Below are 21,613 nucleotides of genomic sequence, written 5' to 3' on the forward strand. Positions count from 1 at the left end.
AGGTCAGAAGCGGGATGAGGGAGAAGGAAAAGTGAAGGAACAGGGAGGAGGAAGGGAGACTTGAAAAGGGAGGAGGGGGAAAAGAGAGAGAGGAAGAACAGGCTATGGAAGGAACGGGAGGAAGAAGGGAGGGTTAGAAAGGGGAGAGATCCAGAGGGAGTAGGGGGAGGAGGAAGACTGGATAAGGGGAGGAGGGTGAGAAGAGACTGAGGAAGGCAGCAGGAGGAGGGAGGGGTAGAAAGGGACGGAATCCATGGGGAAAAAAAGGAAGAAGGGGGAGGAGGGAGAGGGGGGAGGCAGGAGGAAGAAGAGGCAGAGGGAAGGAGCAGGAGACAGGATGTAGGAGGGGTAGATGGGGGAAGAATCCAGGGGAAGGAGTGAGGAGAGATGGGGGAGCAGGAGATGAGCTTTCCGAGATCGCGCTCTCATTGGCCAATGGTTCCCATGGAAACTGCATGGGCTCCCACCCCTAGGGAAAAGGAGCGCTACACCGAGGCGCAAGCGCAGTGTGGAGCAGCAGCTCCCGCAATGTCCCGCTGTCCTCCCTCTCTTTCCTCGGGAACTCAAGGCTAGAGCGCCCCCCCTCCACCTCATCAGTCTTCTGCCTGTTTCTTCAACCCCCGCCACCAGCTTCATTAGGTTGCTCCCTGAGGGCTCTGCGCCTGCGCGGGGAGTGCGGGGGTGAATGCGTGTCCTTAGCGCTAGGGCAGCGTATGAAGCAAGGGGGAGCCCCGCGCCTGCGCAAAAAGAGGAAGATGGAGCCCCAAGAGAGGTAGGGAAGGGAACGGAGGAAGGAGCTCCTGCGCCTGCGCCATGGGTCGGGTTTGTAGTGGCCCAAGACCCCACCGCAGGCTGAGGTTCAAGGGGAAGAGAGTAGAGGAGGGTGAACTTCTGCGCCTGCGCCTATGCCTTGGGTCTGGCGAAGAGAGAAGAAGGCGCTGGTGGAGCGGCACGTTGTGCGCCTGCGCCGTGGACCCAGCGAGGGCGGCGTGTGCGGGTCCGCGAGGGGGCGACGGGGCGCGAGGCCGGCGGGGCGGGGCGGGGCCGGGCGGGGCGGGCAGGGGGAGGGGCCGGCAGGGCAACTGCGGCGGCGGCGGACCCGGAGCAGGCGGCCTACGAGGGAGCTGCTGCTGCGGGAGCGCTTGGAGCCCGGGCCAGGGCGGGGGCCGGTGAGTCACCCACCAGCGCCCCAAACTCGGGGGTGCACCCCAACCCATGGACCCCGTGCCCCGCACCCCTAGTGCCTCAAACTGGGGGGTGCACCCTCCCCTTGGAGCCGTGCCCCATTAGTGCCCTGAACTCTGGGACTGTAGCCCCACCCATGGACCCCGTGCCCTCCTACCCCTTAATACCCCGTGCACTCCACCCAGACCCCCAAACCCTGTGCCCCTACTGCCTAGGACTGGGGGAGCCTGCTGCATCCCCCACACATAGCCTTCATGACCCCCCAAACCCTTATATTCCCCCAAACTCTGGGGGTGCGCTCCCAGGACCCATGTACCCTGCCCCCCCCCGTGCTCCGGATTTGGGGAGAGGACTCTCCCGCACCCCACCCAGGATCCTCATGCCCCACATGCCATAGTGCCCAGGACGAGATCCCGCTGTACCCCTACCCATGGACCCCATGGACCCTGTACCCCCTGGTGCCCAGAACTGGAGGGACTCTACAGTATCCTTACGCATGGTCCCCAGGACTCCATGCACCCTCTAGCCATCTAGTGCCCAAGACCCCAAGAGTAGACCCTCACCCATGGCTCCTAGGACTCCATACCTCTTGTACCTCCCAGATTCTCTGTACCCTTTTATTACTCAGAACTGAGGGAACCCTGCTGTACTCCCCAAAGCCTCAGGGGCCCCCATGCCTCGTACCCGCTAGTGCCCAGGACTGGAGGGGCCCTACTGTACCCCTACCCATGGCCCCCAGGACCCTACGTACACTGTACCCCTCTAGTGCCCAGACCCCGGGGGGTATACCCTCACCCCTGGCTCCCAGGATTCCATACCCCTTATACCTTTGCATTTCCCCAGTGCCCACAACCCCAGAGTTCACCCCTCCCCATAGCCCCAGAACCCCTGTACTCCCTTAGTGCCCAGAAGGGGGGATCCTGCTGCACTCCCATTCCTAGCCTCCAGGATTCCCTTAGTGCTCAAGACCCCTGGGGTACACTCCCACCTGTGGTCCCCAAGACCCTCCGGTGCCTGGACCACCCTACTGTACCCCCACTTGTGGTCCATAGGACTCCATGCCCAATTGCACCCCCTTAGTGCTCAGGACCTCAATGGTACAACCCCGACCTGTGTCCCCAGGACTCCCTACCTTCTATATCCCTTTGGTCTCCAGACCCCACTCTGTCCCCTCAAGCTCTACCCCCCTTTACTCCCCAGCACTCTTCCCACCCCAGTACCCCACGAGACCTTCCCTTGGTCCTCAACTTCCCTGATCCCCACTGTTTCCCTGGGCAGAAGCCTCTTGCTTTCTGCTGTTGAACCACTGGACAGTGCCCTGGTCCTTGGTGGCAGGATCTTTCTACTCCAGATCCTGTTGGGGTACTCAGCTTTGGTCCCCACATCCCCTTCGTACCCATCCTCCTTCTGTTCTAGGAACCCTTGGTGGGCTACCAGCTCTGCCCCCCCAGTACCATGGTCCCCAAGATATCTCCTTAGTCCTCAGGAACCCCTGTCAGGTAACCCACTGTGCACCCCCCCTTAGTTCCCATCTCCCTCCCTTTCCCAGGATTCCACTTCTGGGATCCTCTGCTCTCCCTTACCTGGTCCCCAGACCCCTCTGCTACATGTGCCCCTTTCCCAATGCGGCTACCTTCCCCTGCCAGGTTCTACACACACACACACACACACACATACACACACCACACACACACACACACCCCTCCTCCGGTTACCTCTGGGGTGCCCCCAACACCCCCAGTCTCCCCCTATCCAGCCTCCTCTCCCAGCTCCCCTGTCACCTCAGTGATTCCATTCTCCCCATCATGCCCAGGCCCCACTGTGTTCCCTCAGCACCCCCAGTCTTCCTCATCACCGGCCCCACATGTTCTCCAGTCTCCCTCTGTCCTTTCCAGCCAGTCTCATGTTACTCAGGCCCCCTCTGCTCTTCTCTGGTCCTCCAGGGTTCTCCAGTCTTTCCCCCACCATTCCCTAGTTCCCCAGGGTTCTCAGGGTTCTCTGGTCTCCCCCCACTGTTCCCTGATCCTCCAGGGGTTCTCAGGGTTCTCCAGTGTCCCCCCAGTTTCCTCTGGCCTTCTCTCAGTGCCCTTCTGGATCCCTGGTCCTTTAGTCTCCCTCATTCAATACAATTCAACAATGATCACCCCAATATTTGAGGTGCTAGACCAGCCCTTTCTTAGGGCTCTCCTCCCATGCCTCCTTAGGTTTTCCCACATCTCCCACCTCTCCAAGTCTCCTTCAGTCTCTGCCAGAGGTTCCCCTTAGCCCCATCGACCTTCTGGTCCCACTTACACCCTTGTCCCCAAGTTGCCCCGATTTCCTTTGCACCTTCCCACTGTCTCCTGGGTCCCCTCTGTGCCCTGCTCACCCACGTGGGGGAAGTCCCTCAGCGTCAGATTCCAGCTTCGCATGCCTCTAGTGTCCACTCCCTTGCTGCCCAGCCCCTGGTCCTGTCTCCCCCTGCTGCCTCTACTCATGGCCAGATGGTGGGGGGCACAGAAGGAGACCGAGGAGATGGTTGGACATAGAGGAAAGGTCAGATAGGGAAGGGAAGGCAGCCAGATACAGAGGAGGAGGTGGCATGGGATGGGGAGACGCCAGACAGGTCAGAGCTCGGTAAGTGCAGGTGCATCACATTGGAGTAGGGAAGGAGGGAGAAGTGGGTTTTCTTACCGCTCCCTCCCATCCTCTTCAGGCTCCCCTCAGTCTCCTGGAGGAAGAAGAGATGGCCCAGTGTGGGAGGAGCTGTCAGCACATAGGCAGGGGAGCTTTAGGGGTGGGCATGGTCGGACAAGGGAAGATGGGTGGACCGTGGCGGGGGGCAGAGGCGGAAATGGCCAGCCATCTAGAAGGAGGTGATGACCCAAACAGCCACATGGGGCTGGAGAGAGCTAGGCAGGGGAGGGCAAGTCATGGGATGTGGCGGGAAGATCCAGAGGGGGCTGGTGGGACACACAATGGAGAGGAGATGATTGGATGGGAAGGGGAGACCCAGGGAGGAGGGGAGAGTTGGATGACGGTGGTCTGAAGAGGAGAGGGAGATGAGGCAGACACACCTGAAAGAAGGGGACGTTGGGCTGACGTAAGCTGAAGGGGAGAGGCTGTCGGATGAAGAGAGCGGATCCTTCTGTTGGGGGATGAAGGGAAGGGTCTTGTGCCTTCATAGGGGATGGAGGGGGCCGCCACCTCCCCAGTCACTCCTTCCCTGCATCTGCTTCCCTCACAGCCCCCAATGCAGGAAAAGGCCCTGGACCGGGTGCAGGCACCAGCAGCAGCAGCAGCATGGCGGGAGAGGTGGAGGAGATCACCCGCCTGCGGAAGCCGCGCTTCTCCTATGAGGAGAACCAAATCCTGATCCAGGAGGTGCGGGCCAACTACTCGCAGCTGTACGGCACGCAGAGCCGCCGGGTGACGGTGGCCGAGCGGAGGCGGGTGTGGGAGGGCATCGCTGCCAAGATCAACGGCATCACCAGCTGGAAGCGCACGGGCCAGGAGGTGCAGAAGCGCTGGAATGACTTCAAGCGGAGGACCAAGGAGAAGCTGGCCAGGGTCCCCCACTCCACGCAGGGCAGCGGGGCTGGGCCCGGAGCCTCGGAGGACGCCTTCTCTGCCGAGGAGGAGACCATCTTTGCCATCCTGGGGCCTGGTGTGGTGGGGGGGCCCGAGCTGCACTCAGGGCCCTCAGCCTCCTTCCACCCGCCTCCCCCGCCAGGCCCCTTCCCTCACCGCTACCTGCTGCCAGCCGGTGAGTCGGGGGGCGGGGCAGAGGCAGGGAAAGGGGGAGGCTAGGCCTCAGAAAGAGCAGGGCGCAGCTTGGTTTAGGATGAGGGGAGAGCTCAGTGTGTGTGCGTCCACTAGAAAGAGAAGTGTGAATCCCACTACTGCCTGGCGAGCTAGGTGCTGTCGTCATTTGTGAAAATGAGGCGACTGAGGCTGAGAGGTGAGGGACATGCCCAGGGCCGCACAGCTTGGACAACATGGGGACAGGATTGGAACTTGGGGTTTCTAAGAGCTGGAATGGAGCAATGGAGCGTGGGATGTCAGAGTGCGGAAGGAGCTTAGGGTAGTGTTCAAATCTCAGTCGGCTACTTATTTACTCCTGTGTGATTCTGTGTCACTGAGATGAAAGGCAGCTGCATGGTGCAGTGGATAGAGCACCGGCCCTGGATTCAGGAGGACCTGAGTTCAAGTCCAGCCTCAGACTCTTACTAACTGCGTGACCCTGGGCCAGCCACTTACGCCTGTTTGCCTCAGTTTCCTCATCTATAAAATGAAACAGCAAACAACTCCAGTACCTTTGCTAAGAGAACCCCGAAAGAGGGTCAGCTGTGTGGCGCTGTGGATAGAGCACCGGCCCTGGATTCAGGAGGACCTGAGTTCAAATGTGGCCTTAGACACATAACACTTACTAGCTGTGTGACCCTGGACAAGTCACTTAACCCCCATTGCCCAATTGGAAAAAAAAAAGAGAGAACCCCGAAAGGACTCGTGAAGAGTCAGGCACGACTAAGCGCCACCAGAACCACTTAGATGAGTCCCTTCCCCTTCTTCTAAAATCGGGGTGCCTCCCCACCTTGAATCCTCTCAATGTCAGAAGAGCCTTAAATCAGCGGTTGTTAGGGCAGGGAGGCAGCTTCAAGCTTCCCCAGCTCCCCACAGGAGTGGGCCCATCGGAGCAGGCAGGGACTTTGGAGGGTCATCGACTCCAGCCTTTCCTGTTGTATAGTTGAGCCAGAGAGGGGAGGAAATCTGCCCAGAGGAGCGGTGACTTGGGGCCCCTCGCAGGCTTCTTGGGGGCTTCCCAGTCCTGATATTCTGCACTTCTTCCCATCATGGGTACTTCTAAGACAGGCCTAGTCCAGGCGTGAGGCCACGTGTGGCCTCGCGGTCCTGAAGTGCAGTCCTTGGACTGAATCCAGACTTCACAGAACAAATCCCTTCAATAAAAGGATTTGTTCTGTAAAACGTGGACTCAGTCAAAAAGCCGCACCCAAGGACCTAGAGGGCCACATGTGGCCTTGAGGCCTAGTCTTTGGGGTCTGAGGGCTCCCAGCCAAGGCAGGAGCACCAGGTGACTTTGGCCGAGTTAGGCATCCTTTGCCCCGGACAGAGAGCCAAGCCCTCCTTGGGGCACACGTAGCCCTGAGCTCGGGGGCCACACCTCCAGTGCCGGGAGGGGAGTGGGCACCTCGGCTCCATGCTGCCATTGAAAGGTGGGGGCCTGGTGCTGGGACCTTGTCCTCAGAGGGGGCCTCAGACTCTTAGTGCAGCCACCTCATCTTCAAAAGACGCTTGTCCTGGCCACGCCCTGATTCTTCAGCTCCCGTCGATCAGACAAGCTGGGGGGGACCCCAGTAGAATAGCAGTTCCTGGGCCTGACGCGGTGGTTCTGATTCACACAACTCTCTTTCTGCAGAAACTTCTGTCCTGAGCAAGGCCTGCAGCAGCCCCGAGCCATCGGCCCGCCCTCCTTGCTACCCCTCGGATGGCATCCTCCTTCGTCCCAAAGAGCGGGACTCCCCACCCCCTCCTTCTGCCCCAGCCTCAACCCAGGCCGCCTTGCAGATTGTGCAGCTACCGAGGCTAGCCCCATCGCCACCTCCGCGTCCTCCGTGTCCAGGCCCCTCTCCTTCCAGCCTCCCGCCGCCACCTTCCCTTCCACCCACCTTAGACCCTTCTCTGGACTTCCTCCGTGCCCAGCGGGAGACTGCAGAGGCAATCCGCGAATTGGAAGGCACTTTGCGCCAGGGACTGGCTAAGCTGAGTGATGTCCTCAGCGCCCTCCTACCCCTCTTGGCTGGCCCAGAGCCACCCGTGCCCCTGCCTGCTGCCGGGCTGGCCCCGGCCCACCCCAAGGTGGAGACCTCCCCCGAGCCTGCGGCGTTAGCCATAGAGGAGGGAGAGGAAGCAGCCATAGTGGGAACCCCTCCAGGGCAGGAGGAGGGTACCCAGCCTCCTCTACCCAGAGATTCACCTCCAGTGAAGAGGAGGAAAGGTTTCCCAACACGAAAACGGAGGGGAAGATGGAAGAACATGTGATCGTCCTGCTCGGGGGATGTCCTGCTGCCTGCTCCCAGGCTCCTGCCACCCTCTGCCCTGCTTGGCCCACTGAAGGGGGAGGGGGAGACTCAGCACTGCTTGTAACCGATTCCAGTGGGCTCTGGTCCCGTCAGCTGCTCCCTCCTGTTGCTCTCTGTCCCCACCACCCCCTCTGGGGCTGTGCCACCCACAATCCCTGTCTAGTGCCTGATTTTCTTTAGCGTTAGTCCCAAGTTTCACAGAATTTGGAGATGGAGGGAACTTTGGAGTCCCCATTAGCCCAATCCCCTCATTTTAGAGAGGAGGAATGAAGCCCGGAGAGATGGAGAGACTTGCCCGAGGTCCCCCATAGTGTCAAAGTGGCAGGGCTGGATTCAGACCTAAACCCTCAGACTCCAGATGCAGGGTTCTTTCCCACAATTCCACGCTGCCTCCCCCCCAAGTCAGACACATGCCCAGTCTCCCCAAGTATCACAGCCTTAGGAGTATCCCCGTCTTGGACGCGCAAAGCCGTCACTTTAACCTTATTTATTACTGTTCTGTGGGAGGTGCGGTTGGAGGGTCTGTGACCCCCTTATCCACCAGGTGGAACTCCCACCTGAGCCCCCCAGCTCGTGGGGGCCTCCTGTCCCTTGGCCCAGAAGCTAGGCTCAGGGTTCCACCACTGTGCCTAGACGTCTTCTGAACCATGGGTACAGAAGCGACCGGCAAGACATGGGGACGTCAGGAGCTCCCCGCCCCTCCTAGCACACCAGGGGGGCTAAGTCCCTCAGGGCCTCAGGCCTTCCCGCTGCCACTCCGTGCCCGCCTCCCTACCCCCCCACAAGAACAAGATATCAATAAACTATTTTTTAATACAAAGCCTGTGACTGTGGTCTCAGAGGACCTGTAGTAACAATGCCAGACTTTTAGTGGCGCTGTTTAAAGAGCTTTTCAGACATCTTTTGAGCTGCTTAACACTGGGCTAGGGGAGGCACGGCAGCCCTCCTCCTGTCACACACTTATAGACAGTGAAACGGAAGTCTAGAGGTGTTGGTCATCGGCTAGAAGTGCCAGGGGCAGGCAGCATTTGAACCCAGGCCTTCCTGGCTCCCAGGCATCAGTTACATCCCAGGGCTCCGGGGACATCCTAGTGCCAACACCGTTATTTACATATCTGGGCACTTCGAATCACTGTCTAGAGCGATGGCCTCATCTTATAGATTAGGAAATAGGCTCAGAGAGGGTCGGTGTTTCCTCCTGCCCTTGGAAGGAGGAGAAGGGAGGGGAGCTGGATGTGGAGTCATACACGCCGTCCAGTTCGCCCACATCTTACGGAAGAAGAAACTCGGGCCAGTTTGGGAAACCGTGCCAAGCGCTTCACAGACGCTAGCTCCTTTGACTCAAGGGCACATGGGGGAAAGAGCCAGGCTTCAAACTCAGGTCCTAACCCAACGCTCTCCCCATGGAGTGGGTGCGGATGGGAGGCAGACTCGAAGCTCTCCGGCCTCCCTCCTCTCCAGCGATCGGACTGGACGACAGAGTGGACCGCCCCGGCCTGGAGCCGCGGGCTTAATCAGCACTCGAGGGGGGAGCAAAGCAGAACTGGAGAGAACAGAATTGTGGGTAGGAGGGGGATTGGGGGGGACAGGAAATTCATCACTTTCCCCCCAAACCACGGAGCATTCTGGGAGTTGTAGTGAGCCTGGCGGGGAGGGCTTGTAGCTGAGAAAATTAACCCGTTAGGGCCTGGGAGGAACTGGAAAGAGATCCTTGCCCCAGAATGCCACGATCTTGAAGCGAAGGGGAAGAAAGGGACCAGGCACGAGCCTGGTGCTCCCCCAGCCCACGGACCCAAAGGACTGGAAAGGGCATTTAAACATCTGTTCCAATGCCGCCTCTGCGTGACCTTAGGCAGGCATGTACCCTCCGTTTTCCCACCTGTAAAATGAGGGAGTTAGCCCAAATGTTCTCCGAGCTCCCTTCCCCCTCGAGATCTCCGCTCTGAAGGCCAGCCTCTCGCCCACTCCACCCCCTTTACTGTACAGACTGGGGGGACACGGAGGCTGAGGGGAGAGGTCACTTGCTCTCGGGATGCAGCCTTCGTCCACGGTGTCCGGACACCAACGGCCTTGTGAGTGCCTCCAGGGTCAGGAGGGAGACCTTGGAGCGATTCACGTCCCTGCCTCAGTCTGGGCTCCCCTTCTGGAAAAAAGTTGGGGCTGTCTTCCGCGAGGGCCGAGGGGCTTCCAGCTCTAAATCCTATCACCCCTGACCCCCCCCACCTCCTCCTCCCCTGGCCCGTTCTCATGGTGTGCGTCCTCCGTTTTAGCATTCAGGGCCCCAACTGGGGCCACGCGCCGGCAGCTCGGACTACCCTCCCGCCTCCCCCGGGCCCAGTGGTCAGGCCAGCGGCCTGGGCGGCCGGCAGAGCGAGCGCCACTGCGCTCGGCTGTGTAGGGCAGCTCTGCATTGCGCTCCCTCCGCCCGTCCCCGGCTGGCCCTCGGAAGAGACTACATCCCCCAGAAGGCTTTGCCCGCGTGCGTTATGTAAGTTTCCCTGCGAAGCGGCTGCTGGGGCAGAGGAAGGCGGGCGGCCGCGGCAGAGGAGAGAGCGGACTGCGACGGCTACAGCGGCCAGGGGCGGCGCCGCGGCGAGGCCCGGCCCGGCACGGGGAGCTGCGCGCGCGGGGGCTAAGCCAGCGCGGCCCGGAGCCGCCAAGCCTGCCCTGAGGGGAGCGGAGCGGGGCGGGGCGGGCCCTCCGGCCGGACGTCGAGCCCGGGAGCGCCCCCTCCTTGGAGCTGCGCAGCTCTGCGCGAGGGAGTGAAGGCGGGACCGCGGGACGGACGGAGGAGGGAGGGAGGGACGGAGCCCGCGGCATCGAGGGGCGGCGGCGGCGGCCAGGCCGGCCCTTGGCTTGAGCCCCGGGCGCCATGGCGTCCGTGCAAGCGTCGCGGCGCCAGTGGTGCTACCTGTGCGACCTGCCCAAGATGCCGTGGGCCATGGTGTGGGACTTCAGCGAGGCCGTGTGCCGGGGATGCGTGAACTTCGAGGGCGCCGACCGCATCGAGCTGCTCATTGAGGCGGCCCGACAGCTCAAGCGCAGCCACTCTCTGCCCGAGGGCCGCTCCCCGGGGCCCCCGGCGCTCAAGCCCCCGTCCACCACCGGCAAGGAGCCCGTGGCTGCCCAGCCTGCAGACCGTTACGACCGGGCGTCGTCGTCCTCATCCTCCTCGTCTTCGTCTTCCATCGCCACGGCGGCGGCAGCCTCCTCTGGGCAGACCTCTCGCATGCCCCTGCCACCGGCCACCCTGGACTTTGGGATAGGGGCCCGGCTGGCCAACGGGGAAGCAGATGGGGCCCGCAGGGCTCTGCTGGGGGCTATGCCTGGCCTGGTCTCGCCTGGGCTGCTGGCAGCTGCTGTGTCTGGGCTGGGCAGCCGGGGGATGGCACTGGGGGCCCGCCCAGGGTTTGGGGCCGATTTTGAGAAGGAGAAGGCAGTGGCCGGGGTCGGTGCTGGGGGCGTAGTGGGCAGCCAGCCTCCAAGGGCGGCAGACTGCCTGGCAGAGCTGAACGAGGCCATGCGTGGCCGAGCGGAGGAATGGCATGGGCGGCCCAAGGCCGTTCGGGACCAGCTGCTGGCGCTATCAGCCTGTGCCCCCTTCAACGTCCGATTCAAGAAGGACCACGGGCTGGTGGGGCGAGTGTTTGCCTTTGATGCCACTGCCCGCCCCCCAGGCTATGAGTTTGAGCTAAAGCTCTTTACCGAGTACCCCTGTGGCTCTGGCAACGTCTATGCTGGTGTCCTGGCGGTGGCCCGCCAGATGTTCCACGATGCCCTTCGAGAGCCAGGCAAAGCCCTGGCCTCCTCAGGCTTCAAGTACCTGGAGTATGAGAAACGACATGGCTCTGGAGAGTGGCGGCAGCTGGCCGAGCTCCTCACTGATGGGGTGCGCACCTTCCGGGAGCCCGCCCCTGCCGAGGCCCTGCCTCTGCAGTCCCCTGATGGTGCCTCGGCTCGCCCAGCACGGACCCCCGGCCCCATGCCCAGGAGACGCAAAGCCTCACCTGAGCCGGAGGGGGAGGCAGCAGGGAAGCTGACCAGTGAAGAGCATCAGCAGCAGCAGCAGCAGCAACAGCAGCAGCAGCAGCGCCACTGGGGAGCAGCCCCCTATGCGGGTGAGCCAGCGGTAGCGGCAGCTGGGGCTCCTTCGCCCATTGCAGCCCTGAAGACAGTGGCTGAGGGGCTGGGTCAGTCGCCCAAGGAGGGAGGTGGGGGAGGCCCTGGGAGGGCTGGAGGAGCCAGTCCGGCAGGCTCGTCCCCAGCTGCTCCCCAGAGGCTGGTAGCCCGGAATGGAGAGGCAGAGGGAGAGTCTGGAAGTGGTGGAGTGGCCGGGGCGGGCGGTGGGACCAGTGGGGCTGGGGCTCCCCTGTGCTGTACTCTGTGCCGGGAAAGGCTGGAGGACACCCACTTCGTCCAGTGCCCGTCAGTGCCAGGCCACAAATTTTGCTTCCCCTGTTCAAGGGAGTTTATCAAGACCATGGGCCCCGCTGGTGAGGTCTACTGCCCCAGTGGGGACAAGTGCCCACTGGTGGGGTCCAGCGTGCCCTGGGCCTTCATGCAGGGTGAGATTGCCACCATCCTGGCAGGTGACATCAAGGTGAAGAAGGAGCGGGATCCCTAAGCTTGGCTCTCCCTCCTTCCCACATCCCTTCCTAGGTCCCAGGTTTCTGGGACCCTGGACCCTGCAGCTAAATTATTCCCTCTGAGCGGCCCTTGTCCCCACACCTTTCCCTTACCCACAGACTGAGCTTTCCTAGAGATAATTCTGGAGGGAGACTGCCTTGAGGACACCCCCAGAGCTCTTAGCTGAGCCCTGCCAAACTCCTGGTTCCCAGCCCCCAGGCTGAGCTTTCCCAGAACAGCCACCCCAGATTTGGGGGGGAAGATGGGGCCAGAGCCCCCCCCCAAAGCCCAGAGCTGGAGACCCAGGTGTCTGGGTTTTTGCCCATGGACAAAACTCTGTGGAACTGCTGCCCCCTGATTTCCAGTGGGAGATGGAGCCAAGGTCATTCCAGAGCCCTCAGAACTGGCCCTTTAATGCCTATTTCCGAGCTTCTTTGCCGTGGGTGCCTGCTGTTTGAGGGGAAGAGACGGGCCCAAGGACTGTCCCGAAGGTCAGAGCTGAGCCCCGAGATGTCTGGGACCCTGACCTTAGACCAAAGCCCAGCAAACTCTGGAACCGTTGCCTCCAAGTGCAAGGGAAGAGATGGATTTCAAGATGCTCCCCAAGCCGAAAGCTGGGGCCGTGGACACACGGGGTCCTTGCCATTCACCAGTGCTTCCTGGGAGTGGTCACCTCTGGTTCCAGGGGGAGACCAGTTCACGCACACCTCCAGAGCCTAGCATCTGGGACACTGGGCGCTTGGGTCCTGACTTCGTACAGAGCTTCCCCAGAACAGTTGACCTCTTAATCCAACAGGTCCAGGGGTGAATCCTAAAGCCGGGCACCATGCGTTTGGACAAAGTTTTCTGGAACAGCCAACCCCCTTTCCTTGGGGCTGGGAGTGTGTGTGTATGTGGTGGTTTTAAGGACAGCATTGAAGCTCTCAGTATCTGGGTCCTGCCCTTCCTCAAGAGCTTCCTGGGGGAAGGGGCGAGGGGAGGGTGGGGGGACACGTTCAAGGAAGACTTCTCACACTTCCTCAAGTCTTTTCCCCAGATCCAAGGGGAGATGGGGTCAATGACAGCAGAGCACTGGTCTTAACCGATGGGGGGGCTCCCACACAATCCAGCACCGTAGGAACAGTCACCTCGCAGTCTGTGGGGAAAGACGTGGATGGAGCCATAGACTTCCCTTGCCAGGGGCCCCTCGATGCTTTGGGGGTGGGGGGAAAGGGGTAGTTTTCAGGCCTGTGACTCCCTCACCCCCACAGGGGGTCATAGTCCCCCCACTTCTAGTGCTTGGCTTTTCTGCTGCTTGTAATGGGAGGGGGGAGGGAGAAAGGGCCCCAGTCTGCCCTTTCAGAAAGAACATACCTGGATTAAGAAACTCCTTTTGGGGGGCAGGGGGTCCTCCTTCAATAAAACAAAGTTTTGGGGTTTTTTTCCCGGTGGTCCTGAGTCCTCTTTTCGCCTATTAGTCTTTCTCAGTCCCATTGGAGAAGTCTCACTAACAGACTTAGTCCTAGGAACTCCAGAAGAAGAAGACCCGACCTGCAGTTAGGGTCAGACCCTGCCTCTGACCCTGGTTCGCCAGGTCATCCTTTCTTAGAGATTCAGTCTCCTTCTCTGTGAAATCCCAAGGCCCCTCCCAGCCTTAGCATACACCATGGAGTGATCTGAAAAAGAGCCTTAGTGAGCCAGTGCCCCTCATTTTCTTAAGCCCTGATCTTCTCCCCTATGAAACAAAGGCCTGGCTCTGTGCTAGGCCTCGAAAGGCCATTCTGCCACTGAAGGCCCGAGCTTGCAATCCCAGCTGTGCCCCTGGCTATCTGGTGGCTAAGAACTTTATGTGCCTGTTCTGTGCTATGCAGAGAGGCTTTCCCAAGGTAGGCCATACTTACCTCTGGACAGTACAAGAAGCTGGTCAGGGGCTTACAGGGACTATTTGGGAAATAGCTATATTATCCTGTAGTGATTCATTACTTAGGTTCTGAGACACGTGAAAGAAAAGGTCAAATTTACATTTGATTTTTAATTTTTAATTTATTTAAATTATTTTTAAAAGTAAATTATTTAACTAATGGTTTAATATTTAATAAGGCAGCTGGGTGACTCAGCTGTTAGATCACTGGGCCCAGAGTCAGAAGACCAGAATTCAAATCCAGCCTCACATGCTTACTAGCCGTGTGATCCTGGGCAAGCCACTTAACTATATTTGCCTCAATTTCCTCATCTGTAAAATGGCAAACCATTTCCAGTATCTTTTACAAGAAAACCCCATGGACAGCATGGTCCAAGGGGTCAAGAAGAATTGGACACAACTAAACGGTCAAATACTTAATAAGAGATCTAGGAAGGCTTGCTGAAAGCCAAGGGATATGGAACTGGGAAATATCAGGGCATTTCTGGTCTAGGTAGTTTGTAAGGCTCTAAGTTTCTAAAACTCTACCAGTAAATGGGACAAGGGGATGGAGTGCCTGGGCCTGGGGTCAGGAAGTCCTGAGTTCAGATTTGGCCTCAGATGTTTTCGTACCCTAGTAAGTCACTTCATGTCTGTTTGCCTCAGTTTACCCCTCTGTCAGTGGGAGTAATAATAACAGCATCCACTTCCTGGGGTAATTATGAGGACCAGATGAGATATGTGCTTGGTTAGTACGGTGCCTGGCGTATGGTGAGAATCATATATAGTCCTGTTTTGGATTTCCCTCTCCACCCCGGCCCTTTTCTCCCTTCCCATCCCTCTCTAGCTTTGCTGTCTGTAGCTGGTGGAGTAACGGATGTAGTCCTGGGCTCTCGGGCTCTCGCAGGAATCTTGCCCCTAACTTGCCGCACGGCCTCAGGCAAAACCTTTCTTTTCTACCTGGGCCATCAACATCTCATTATCTATGACTCACCTCTTTGGTGTAGGTGTACCGCACCCCTGGGCTCCATCCTGGGCCCTTTCCTCTCCCTCTCACTGATCTCACCAGCTCCCATGGGTTCACCGAGCACCTCTATCCCCAGCTTTCCTCTCCTAAGCTCTGCAAGGCCTGTATTCACAATCACCTGCTGGTCGTGATGGGCCTTAAGTGTCTTAAAAAAGAAACCTGGGTGTTTAGAGACTGCTAGCTATGTGGCACAGGTCAAGAAGACCTGAATTCAAATCCAACCTCAGATGCCTCCTAGCAAGTTACGGGCAAGTCATTTAACCTTTTTGCCTCAGTTTCCTCAACCATAAAATTGGGATGATAATAAAAATGCCTGTCTCCCAGAGTTGTTGTGAGGTTCAAATGAGATTGTATTTTAAAAACACTACACAATTTAGGGAGGATTTGACCCTCAGGCCATTAAGTTTGAGGACCCAAGCTAAACCAGCTCCCAAATTCCCTGACTGTAGAGGGTCTCCACCGTTTTTTCTAGCAAACCAAGCCATGGTCATCAGGACCTCATCACCTCTTCCAGATTTTGGTAGCCTTCTAAGCAGTCACTGCATTTCATTCTCCCCCCTTCAGCCAGCCAGTCTGCCTCACTGTTACCCAGTTGATATGCCTGAAGCACAAGGCTGAACAGCAAGGACTTCAAGAAGCTTCAGTAGCTCCCAGTTTCCCTTAGCTTAAGTACAGAATCCTCTGCTTAGCATCCAAAGTCCTTCTTGACAGTCTGGCTTGGGGCAGCTAGGTGGCTCAGTGGATAGAGCACAGGCCCTGAAGTCAGGAGTACCTGAGTTCAAATCCGACCTCAGACCAAACACTTGACACTTACTAGCTGTGTGACCCTGGGCAAGTCACTTAATCCCAATTGCCTAAAAACAAAAAAAAAAGAGACAGTGTGGCTTCCAACTGTCCTCCTAGGCTGATTACAGGAAATTCCTCCTTTATTCCTCTATTCCACTCTACCCTCTGGCCAAGTGGGCTTCCTTGATCTTTGCTGTAGCTATCCCATCATCTCCAGCCTCCCTGTCTTGGCATAAGCTACTCCCCACCCCCTACCCTGAGGCCTGGGATTCTCTTCCATCTCTTCGAACGCCTAGTTTCCTAAGGCTCTGCTCAAATGCACTCTTTCAATAGACCTTTCCAGATTCCCACCTAAGTCACTGTGTGTTTACTTTATCTGAAAATTCTTTGAGGTCAGGACCAGCTCACTTTTATCCCCAGTGCCTAGCACAAATCAGCTACTTATTCAATGTTGATTGTTTTGGGCATCAGTTTCTCTGTCTCTGTGTCTCTGTCTCTCTCACACACACACCCCATAAAATGAAAGGGTTAAATCAGGGGTGGGGACCCTGTGGCCTCAAGGTCACATGTGGCCCTCCAGGTCCTCAAATGCAGCCCCCTGACTGAATCCAAACTTCACAGGGATTTGTTCTGTAAAACTTGGACTCAGTGAAAAGACTGCAACCCCAGGCCTCGGTGGACGCAGGTTCCCCAACCCTGGAAACTAAATGATCCATTGCCCCAAGCCTAAATTCTGTGGTCCTATGGTTTCTTCCTTCTCAACTTTGCTTCCTTCTGTCCCCCCCATAGTTCCGTCTGAGACCGCCAGGTGGCGCTAAAGAACCACAGGCACCCCGAAAGAGGCACTGCAGGACTCCAGCCTCCCTTGAATCCGTGTGGCCTTTCCTCTAGTCCCCAAGGGACTCAGGCTCCAGTCCTCCAGGGATGGGGATGGGGTTCCGGGAACGTCTTTCCCCCTGAGCTCTATGAAAATGGTCACCCCAAAAAGGAGACTGCAGAACTCCAGCCTGCAGGGAAGCTGGGTATCCACTCCTCTAGTCCCCAAGGCGCGCAGGCTCCAGTTCTCCGGGGGTGAGGGTAGGGATCAGGGAATGTCTTTCCCCCCTGTGCTCCATGGAGATGGGAACCCCTTCAGGCACCCAGACCCCCCAGCCCGGGGGAATATCTTTTCATAGCTCAGCCACTGCTTACTCCGTGGACCCGCACGTTCCGTCTGCCAACACCACTACAGGACAAACCTAGACTTTCCTTCCCCCAGCCTCTAAGGATTCAAGCTTCCTGTCCCTGAGCCCCTGACCTGGATGGAAGGCTGACACGCGCTTCCCCTGGTACCTGGCTAGCGAGACTTCTACCTTGAGGGAGCACCTCTGCTCGGCAACACGTCAAGCAAGGGCTAATCTGGGAAGGATTCCTGAAAGGGGGGAGGGGAGAGGACTGTATAGGCGAAAGAGGCCTCAGAGATAGCCCTCTTATTTCACAGATGGGGAAACTGAGGCCAGGAAGGACTAGGACTAGCTCGAGGTAAGCTAACGAGTCAGTGAGACTATAAACCGCAGACTACTGTATTAGGAGCTTGGGTTCTACGCCCCTTAAGCGGAAGAAGATAAAAGAGAAAGGGGTACTTCCCGAAGTGGGGGAGGGGGACGCCCAGGGGTGGGCTGGGCTAGGCTCCCAGCCATCGCTTCTTATCTTCGCGGCCTTGTCCCGCACCTGCCCCAAGGAACTAATAATTAACCAGGACTTCCTGCTTATGACGTCACAGAGGCGGGCAGGCAGAGGGGGTGTGGGGAGAGGTGGGGCGGGGCCACCCAATCTGGTGGTAGACAACGGGTTAAAGATGGGACCCGACCACCCCCCCTCCCCCAGTAGTCCTAGGCACCCAATTGGAAGGAGATAGAGATTTCAGCACAGCAAGAAAGGGAGAACACGGAGAAACAGAGAATCAAATTACAGGCGGAAAGGGTCTCAGTGTACCACCACCCCCACACCCCAGTGTCCCCCAGCCCCACCCCAATGTCCCAGCCTCCATTCCTGGGGAGGGTAGATCTCACTTTCCTGAGGCCCCTCCTAGGAATCCTGCCACCTGGCTTCCTAGGGCCCTAGACATGGTCCCTTTCCCATGGAGTACCTTAGACTCTAAGCCCCATCCAGGGACCACTGAGTGTCCACTCCTGAGGGTCCAAATCCCCTAGTCACCAAGCACTTTAGTCCCCCTGGTCTACAGGCATCAGTTATCTTGTCTGTCCCTCTCCTCCACTTAAAAAAAAATTCCCAAGGAACCCAGGCATCAATCCCCATAGCATCCCATTCTTCTAGTTGCCAGAATCCATCCAATCCCCCAAATCCATCCCCAGGTATCCAACTCTCCAGTCCCTAGGTGTGCAGGCCCTCAGCTTGGGGACACCCAAGCATTTGGGCCCCTGCACTGTATGTAGACCAGGTGCCAGGGCAGGGCTGGGAAACCCGCCCCCTGGACAAACAGGCACAGCTGATAAGGCTAAAGGAAGGGGGGGAGCCATGGGGGGGGACTGAAAGGGAGATTTGGGTTTTTTTAACCTTCTGGGCTTTGAGAAAGGTGGTGAGGCTCTGAGGCCTGAGATGCCAGAACTGGAGAAGAGGGGGAGGGGACAAGTATACCCTGCCTCTTTAAAAACAGCTGTCCTGCTGGGGGGTGTGTGTCACACCATCCCTTCCCCCTCTAGAGAACACACCTGATGTGTGTTCTGATAGAGCCCCCAGTCTTGTTACCCATTAACCAACCCTGGGCAGGGGGAGACTAGGAGAGACAGAAAGAGTCAGAGACCCAGAAATCCAAAGAAACCCGGGGACAGAAAGAGATACAGTAAAAGAAACACACACACACACACACACACACCACACACACACAGACACACACAGGCAAGAGAAAATTCCTTATACCTCTTTTATGGTAGAGACTGAGAGATGAGCCTTCACAATCCCTTAAACAAGGACTCATGTCCTGTCCCACCAGCCTGTCCCACCAGCCTGTGCACCAGTCTGCCAAAGTAGGTGTAAGTGAATGTTTGTTGAGTGAATGAGTGAGTCAGAGTGAGGCAGGTACAGAGGTATAGAGGGAGACAGAGATGCTGAGATAGGGAAAGAACACAGAACAGAGACACCAGGAGCCAGGCTGGCAGGCTGAAAAGGAAGCTAGAGTACCTGGGCCACGGAGACAGAGACACAGAAGCAAAGAAATGGCAAAACACAGGGAGACAGCCCAGAGAGAGGTGCCAGAGAGGCAGGGGCCCCAGGCCAGGAAGAGGATTCTTGGGGACCCTGTCCTGGCCCCTGCCTCCCTTAGGGGAAAAAAATTCCATCAGGATTGGAAAGCCTCCACACAGACACCCTGCCAGCCCCCACCCAGTCTGTCCTGTTGGTGGGTCGCTGGTGGCTGGGCCTGGGCCTGAGCCTGTTCCGGGGGCCTCTGGCCGCCTGGGCCTTACACCGAGGGGCTTACACCTCTGGCCAGCAGGAGGGGGGGACAGGAAGCTGGCAGCCCCCACAGGAACGTCTCTGTGCTGGGAGGGAAGAAGGGAGGGCCGAAGAGAGAGGGAGGGAGAGGCTGGGCTGGACGGGGCAGAAGAGGAGAGCCAGATACAAAGGCCCCAGTGTTTGCCCAGGCTGCTGCCGCCGGCCACAGATATATATACCCGGCCCAGAACTTGCGGGAGGGGCGTGGAGGGGAGGGGAGTCTAGGAGAGGTGAGGTGGGCTGGGGACCCCATCCCTGGGGCCTGTCCAGCCCTGAGGGGAGAATCTGGACAGGGAAGAGAAGTGGAAGACCCATACACAGAGTTCCAAATGGCCAAGAAGAGGGGGAGGAGGCCTGATGAAGGGGGTGGGGAGAGCCTCCCCATCCTACTTTGGGAGCCCCCAAGTCCTTCCCAGAGAGCCTGCTAAGGGGATTGAAGGGAGAGGAGAAACAGGGCCAGGAGGCCACTGAGGGCAGGCTTCAGAGAAGAGGTTGGGGCAGGAACTGGGGGACAGACAGATGGGGGGGGGGAGTGCCGCCGGAGATACACCTCTTCGTATGTAAAATGTAGGTCTGGAGTCTAGAGGCCGAAGTTTTGCCACTGACAGTTGACGTGAGCCCTTGACCCAGTCCTTTCCTTTCTCTGGGCCTCAGTTTCCTCGCTGGAGGCTGACCTGGATGAGCCAAAGGTCCCTTCCTGCTCTCCATTTGGGATCCCCCAGCCTCCAGGACAGAGGTGCTCTCTGGGCACAGTCGCCCTTTTATACCCTTGACTGGCTACAACCGAACATGTACACCTGAAATGCAAACTGCATCTCCTTGTCCTCGCCTCTGTGTGGCCATGCATCCATGTGTCCCGGTGTCCCCCTGGGTCCCTGGCCAGTGTACTTTTCCGTTTTGGGCGTGGGCCTCAGGGCGGGTGGGGGATGGCACGCCAGGCCAGCCAAATCCAGCCAGACACCCCAGCCCCCAGCCAGCCTCCCCTGGGCCCCGGAGACCCCAGCTAACACTCCTCTGGGCTGCAGTCCTCTGGATCCGGGAGCCGAACCCCGGGGCAAGGCTGGGGAGGCTTGGAATCCCCAGTGAGTCCCCGGGGGGTCTCCGGGCCAGAGCTGGGTTGGGCCCCCACTTCCAGCCCCGGCTTCTTCCTCCTCCCCGCCCCCCAGGAGGAGGATGAAAAAGACTCTTTTCAGCTGGAGGCTGCAGCGGCGGCTCCCTCGCTCGCTCGCGTGGAATAATATTTGGGCTGTTGGCCGGGGTGGGGGCCAGATCCGGGGGCCTCTGGGGAGCGGCTAAACCGCAGCCTCCGGCCTCAGCCCCGGCCCCGCCTGGCCCCCGGCCCGCTCGCTCCGGGAGAGACCCCGAGGTCCGCGGAGGGGGGGAGGGAGCCCAGGGAGAGACTGAGCCCCTGTCTGCTGCTACTCCTAGTTGTTTTTTCCAGGAAGCCGGAGGAATTCCCCGGGCGGGCTCCGGAGGACGGAGGGACAGACAGGGAGCCAGGCACGGACTGGGAGGCGGGAAGGAAGGGGGGTGGGGTGGGGGAGGAATGAGGATCCAGGGCTCTGGAGGGACGGAGGCAGCGCTGGGAAAACAGGAGCCCACAGAAGGGGGCAGAGAGACCGCAAACACACCGGGAGAGCCAGAGGGTCAGAGAAGAGAAATAGACCGAATGGGGCTGTCCCTCTCTCACTGTCTCTTCATCTGGAAGGAGGAAAGAGAGGCAGAGATAGAAACAGATACATGAAGAGCACAGGGGAAAAGCCGGTATACACACACACACACACACACACACACACACACCACACACAGACCTTTAAGATACAGTGTCTGAGAGAAAGGGGCATAGGACACAGGGAGAAATCTACAACATGTAGTTTTAAAAACAGGTGGAAAGAGACAGTTGTAGTCGTGGAGATGGAAAAAGACAGCAACAGGCTTAGACAGAGACCCAGAAACAGCAAGATGAAAATCTGGAGCCAGGCAAAGATCTGGAGAAAGAGACAGAGACGCTGATGGGGACAGTATAGAAAAGAGACAGCTAGGGAGGGAGTGGAGGAAAGAGGAAACTCCAGGCCCCAGGGGCATGTGTTCTCCAAACAGATGGAAGGAGGGACACTCACATGGCCACCATCCCCCAGCCATGATTTGGCTCTTCTCCAGCAGGGCCAAGGTTGGGGACCCTCCAAATGTGGGGTTGGGGTGGGGGGAGATGGAGAAACTGCCTCTCCCCTCCTTCTTTCCTGGGCCAGACTGGCGGGGGCAGCTCTGGTGAACAAACTGTGCTGGGGTCAGGGACACCAGTGTGGGGAGGTGGAAGCAAAGGTCAGGCCCATGCCTGCCTTCCCCACCCCCTACCCAGCTCCAGCACTGAGGGCCTGACTAGAGGATCCAGGCACCTAGTGCTCCCAGAGGACAGCCTTTACAGACCTCCCATGACTTTATAAATGGGAGTCCTCAGGGAGATGGTAGGGTGGAGAAAGACTCAGATTTGAAGCCAAAGAATCATCAGAGCCTAGACCAAAAGCTGGAAGAGACTTT

General features: G+C 58.5%; 2 protein-coding genes across 2 annotated transcripts; both read left to right on the forward strand.

Annotated features, from left to right (window-relative positions):
- The first annotated feature begins 813 nt into the window (after window positions 1-813).
- Window positions 814-8,085, forward strand: MYPOP (Myb related transcription factor, partner of profilin). The gene is made up of 4 exons (XM_020979781.2): window positions 814-1,169; window positions 2,602-2,684; window positions 4,412-4,930; window positions 6,602-8,085. Exons 1-4 carry the CDS (start codon window positions 814-816, stop codon window positions 7,222-7,224), a joined length of 1,581 nt encoding a protein of 526 aa, XP_020835440.1. The 3' UTR covers window positions 7,225-8,085.
- Window positions 8,086-10,040: 1,955 nt separating this feature from the next.
- On the forward strand, window positions 10,041-13,314 carry IRF2BP1 (interferon regulatory factor 2 binding protein 1). The gene has a single exon (XM_020979799.2). The coding sequence runs from the start codon at window positions 10,138-10,140 to the stop codon at window positions 11,887-11,889; it is 1,752 nt and encodes a 583-aa protein (XP_020835458.1). The 5' UTR covers window positions 10,041-10,137; the 3' UTR covers window positions 11,890-13,314.
- The last annotated feature ends 8,299 nt before the right edge of the window (window positions 13,315-21,613 follow it).

Source organism: Phascolarctos cinereus, unplaced genomic scaffold, assembly GCF_003287225.1.
Source record: "Phascolarctos cinereus isolate Bilbo 61053 unplaced genomic scaffold, phaCin_HiC Scaffold_726;HRSCAF=1367, whole genome shotgun sequence".
Taxonomy (NCBI): domain Eukaryota; kingdom Metazoa; phylum Chordata; class Mammalia; order Diprotodontia; family Phascolarctidae; genus Phascolarctos; species Phascolarctos cinereus.

Bases quoted from the DNA above. Each gene is read 5' to 3' on its own strand.
- MYPOP (XM_020979781.2), top strand. From the start codon at position 814: ATGGGTCGGGTTTGTAGTGGCCCAAGACCCCACCGCAGGCTGAGGTTC. The intron at 1,170-2,601 runs GTGAGTCACCCA...CTTCTGTTCTAG, and splicing joins CCGGGCCAGGGCGGGGGCCG to GAACCCTTGGTGGGCTACCA. The intron at 4,931-6,601 runs GTGAGTCGGGGG...CTCTTTCTGCAG, and splicing joins CCGCTACCTGCTGCCAGCCG to AAACTTCTGTCCTGAGCAAG.
- IRF2BP1 (XM_020979799.2), top strand. From the start codon at position 10,138: ATGGCGTCCGTGCAAGCGTCGCGGCGCCAGTGGTGCTACCTGTGCGAC.